This window comes from Poecilia formosa, unplaced genomic scaffold, assembly GCF_000485575.1.
Source record: "Poecilia formosa unplaced genomic scaffold, Poecilia_formosa-5.1.2 Scaffold571, whole genome shotgun sequence".
NCBI classification, from domain to species: domain Eukaryota; kingdom Metazoa; phylum Chordata; class Actinopteri; order Cyprinodontiformes; family Poeciliidae; genus Poecilia; species Poecilia formosa.
The window spans coordinates 254,001-257,957 of NW_006800510.1; the positions used below are offsets into that span (position 1 = coordinate 254,001).

Sequence of the window (3,957 nt, forward strand, 5' to 3'; positions counted from 1 at the left end):
CATTCTAAGGTAAAAACCCAGCGCATACAGTGTTCATGTTTTGTTTTGTTTTTTTATCCAGATGGCTTCCCCCCTTGCAATGACACGGCGCCCCCTCTAGGGGGCGCACCCCACAGTTTGGGAACCTCTGGTGTAGGAGTTAAAACCGCATCTAGTTTCATGGCGAAAAGGTGAACTTTGACCCCAGGAAACCCCCGATTAGCAGGCACGAAAACGCAAACCTTTGATAGCTTTTAATCGGCCATGCCTTATAGAAATCCATAGGAGGAGTTCGATCAAACGGCTGTAAACGGCCAAAATGGGGTCAAAATCGGAACTTCAATCCAAAGTGTCCGACTTCCTGTGATACTTGCACTATGACATTAATTGTAAATTCTGAGCGTCTTGGCAGCTCTACAAGTGTATCAAATGTCAAGTCTGTACAATGAAGTAAGGCATTGGGAAAGGGTCTGTTGAAAGTTGCTAGGTGGCACTGTTGAGTCGTTTCTTTTGCGATTTTAGCTAAGACCTTAAAATACTAAATTTTCACGCAGACTTGACGCGTCTGCCAAGTTTGGTGAGTTTTTGAATATGATAAAGCCCCCAAAAAGCCAATTTATTTGGCGGAAGCATAATAATAAACAGTATGAAAACAATAGGCCTTCGCAGCGCTTAGCTGCTCAGGCCTAATTAAAAAAAGGACTCTTTACAAAATACAATAAGAACAGGTTCGTGACATCCAGCTAGACTCGATCAACGTCTTACACCAAAATAATAACAAAATGGCTGACTCTAAATCAATCAACTGTTGAATTCTAAGCAGCCCCATTTCGCCGGCCCAATTGGAACCACAGCTCTTGTGGTTCCAAGGAGCCGGGTCGGAAGTTCTAATGCAAAAACGGTCGACCCTACTTTGAACCCGTGCCGTGACGTTCCGTTCCTTGCAGTGCAAAAAGTGCTCAAGTTTCTTCGCTGGCCTGGAACGCCTTGGGATTCCCCCAGAGGACCTGGAACAAGTGGCTGGGGAAAGGGAAGTCTGGGCCGCCTTACTTAGGTTGCTGCCCCCACGATCCGACCCCGGATAAACGGAAGAAAATGGATGGATTAGTGATGGGCTATCTGAATCCAGGCTTCGAGGCGAGTACCGAGTAAAAAGGGGGGCATGTCCGATGAAGCCCCGCTTCGAGGCTTGTGTCATCTTGCTGAAAACCACGTAACTGGCAACAAACGAGGCCTCGCATTGAATGGGTCTCTTAACTGCTTCATTTTGCGTGTCGGTTTTCAAAATAAAAGCGCGATGAGCCATGCTGCTACATGGGGTGTTGTCCATTTGGTCGCGCATCAGAGAACATTTGTCTTCAGTGGCCAAAATAAAATGAACATTGATCAACATATTTGATGTGTATTGATGATGGCACTCATCAAAATGTAATGTTTGTTGCTGCTTTTCTCAATTGTAGATTATGTTTTTATTATAATTATATTTTTGTGATTTTGTGACGTAAATCTCTTTGAACTGCATTGTTGCTGAAATGTGCTACACAAATAAACTTGATTGTCTGAATTGGTGCCAGCAAGAGAAAAATCTCTGACATCTGGGAATACTTTGAGATTATCCTCACAATAAAATTCTTCTTAGATAACAATAATTAACCCCTCCACCTCCCAATTTCTCACCTCCTGCAAAGTTCCACTATTATTTGTAGTCTGATTAGGAAAGATATATCAGTGTTGCACAGCAGAAACAGATTTAGTGCTGTTACAGAACTAAAATTCAACATGTAGCCACATATAAGGGATGAAAGCCAACTAGAAATCCATACAAAAGTGAACGCCCAAACACTCCGAAGACATTAAACATCAAATGTCTTTATTGTCCGTCGATGACATAAAAGAAAACCCAACACAACCACTGACGTTCAACATCTGGAATATTCATCTATGTGAATAAAGACTCAATGTGTGAATATAACACTGAAGAAAACTCACAAATTGATATCACCGTGATGATGCCGTTTATGAATATTGAAGACTTGTAGTCAGAAACTAAAAGGTTATTGCATAATTAAACCAGTAAAGTGAAATAAAGTGACTGTACCTGAGCTGTGAGATAAAAGGCAGAAACTGCAGGAAACTCCTCACTTCACTCTCTCCATGTGAGCAGTCTGTCAGCTCCACTGGTTTCTTCTCTGGTTGGAGTTTCATCACTTCCGGGAGGATGGAGGTCTTTCTCTCTGAGAGCTTTATGGTCCAGACTTTAGGAGCTGCTGACTGGAAAACTGACTGTAATGATGGAAGGAGACTCAGACCTGATTTAGTCTCTCTGTCCTTCATCTGGGAGTACAGATCCAGGAAGAAGTCTCTCTGATACATGACATAATCATCATCAATGTATTCGTCCCAAATGGGAAATGTTTCATATCTACACACTGAGGCTAACATCTCCAGCATCTTCTCTCCTGTCTGCTGTTCTCTCTCTGCTGCTGCACAGAACAGATTCACTAAAAACCTGGATTGTTCATGAAGATCTGAGCTCTGATGATCAAACCTGGAACAAGAAGGAAACATTTAGTGATGATTTGATCTGAGCTGCATAAACACAACCACACACTACTGATGGACTCAGCAGTGTCAGCAGTGTCAGTTTTACAAAACATCTACAGAAAGGTCACCGACAAAAGAATCATGACTGTTGAACTTTGACCTGTCCTTACAGGAGACAATAAAAACTTCAGCTGAGATCAAATTAACAATTTTCAATCTAATTCAGAGAGAAAATCTCCAGTAATATGATGATAATCTGACCAAACCGAGTATCAAAGATTTTCTAGATGAATTTATCTCCTGATCACAATCAAACCAGTCTATAGATTCTAGTTTGGTCTCTTTTACTGGAAAGAAAATGATCTGGTTTACATCTGACCTCCGAACATAGTAATAATCAATAAGATATTTAATTTTAGCTGTTTACATATTGGTCTATAAATGAATGAAAATTCAAGTCAGCGAGACGTTATTCATATTTTAATGTCACATTGGCAGAAATGATGGCTTTCTGCTAGAACTGGTTAGTTCAGACTGGATTAATATTAATGAAATGTTTTCATGATAAAGTTTCAGATCCTGTCTTTCTTGTTTCCAGATAGAGCTACTTTAGAGCATCCTCACTACCAAATACACTCGGTGACTAATTTTCTGCTACAGATAAAAGACAAACAACATTAAGCAGTTTTCATTCCTCCTGATCTTCAGAACCATGAAAAAAATCCCAGTTCCTTGTAGAACCAGAACTCATTCGTTCTGTTAGACCCTGAAGGATCAAGCTGGGAGTACTGAACCTTCCTACAAGAAGAACTGATCATTTATTTCAATAATAAGTAAATCAACACTTAAAGCTAATAAATCACTTTTATAATAAAATGTATTTTTATTTAGTTGTTTAAACATAAATGGGCATCAGTTAAACAAATTCATCATAAATCTATAAGCTCTTATGTTTATAGATTTCATATCTATGAGCATCATATATTTAATGTTTTATCTTCATGCCTGGTAAAAACCTGGTCTTTTGGGTTTTTGAGACTAAAAGCTTCAGGCTGAACATAAAGAAACTGAACCAGAACCAGAATGTTCTGGAATGAGAACAAAGTTGTCTCCGGAAATGGATCCATTTATAAAATAACTGGAATAAAGTCTATGTGAAGAAATTCTAAATGTGTGAATATAAATAACACTGAAAAAATATTACAAGTTGATATAGAAAAATCACCGTGATGATGCTGTTTATTAATATTAAAGATATGTAGTCAGAACTAAAAGGTTATTGAATAATTAAGCCAGTAAAGTGAAATAAAGTGACTGTACCTGAGCTCTGAGATAAAAGGCAGACACTGCAGGAAACTCTTCACTTCACTCTCTCCATGTGAGCAGTCTGTCAGCTCCACTGGTTTCTTCTCTGGTTGGAGTTTCATCACTTCC

General features: G+C 39.3%; 1 protein-coding gene across 1 annotated transcript in view; it reads right to left on the minus strand.

Annotated features, from left to right (window-relative positions):
- The window catches only part of LOC103129713 (uncharacterized), a 56,999-nt gene extending 53,048 nt beyond the window's left edge, over positions 1 to 3,951 (minus strand). Inside the window, exons 1-2 of the mRNA XM_016665336.1 lie at positions 3,844 to 3,951; positions 2,078 to 2,527 (exon numbers count right to left, since the gene is read on the minus strand). Of these exons, the coding sequence (XP_016520822.1) occupies positions 2,078 to 2,527; positions 3,844 to 3,950 (557 nt within the window). The 5' untranslated portion in view covers position 3,951. The remainder of the gene's footprint in view (positions 1 to 2,077; positions 2,528 to 3,843) is intronic.
- Positions 3,952 to 3,957: the final 6 nt, after the last annotated feature.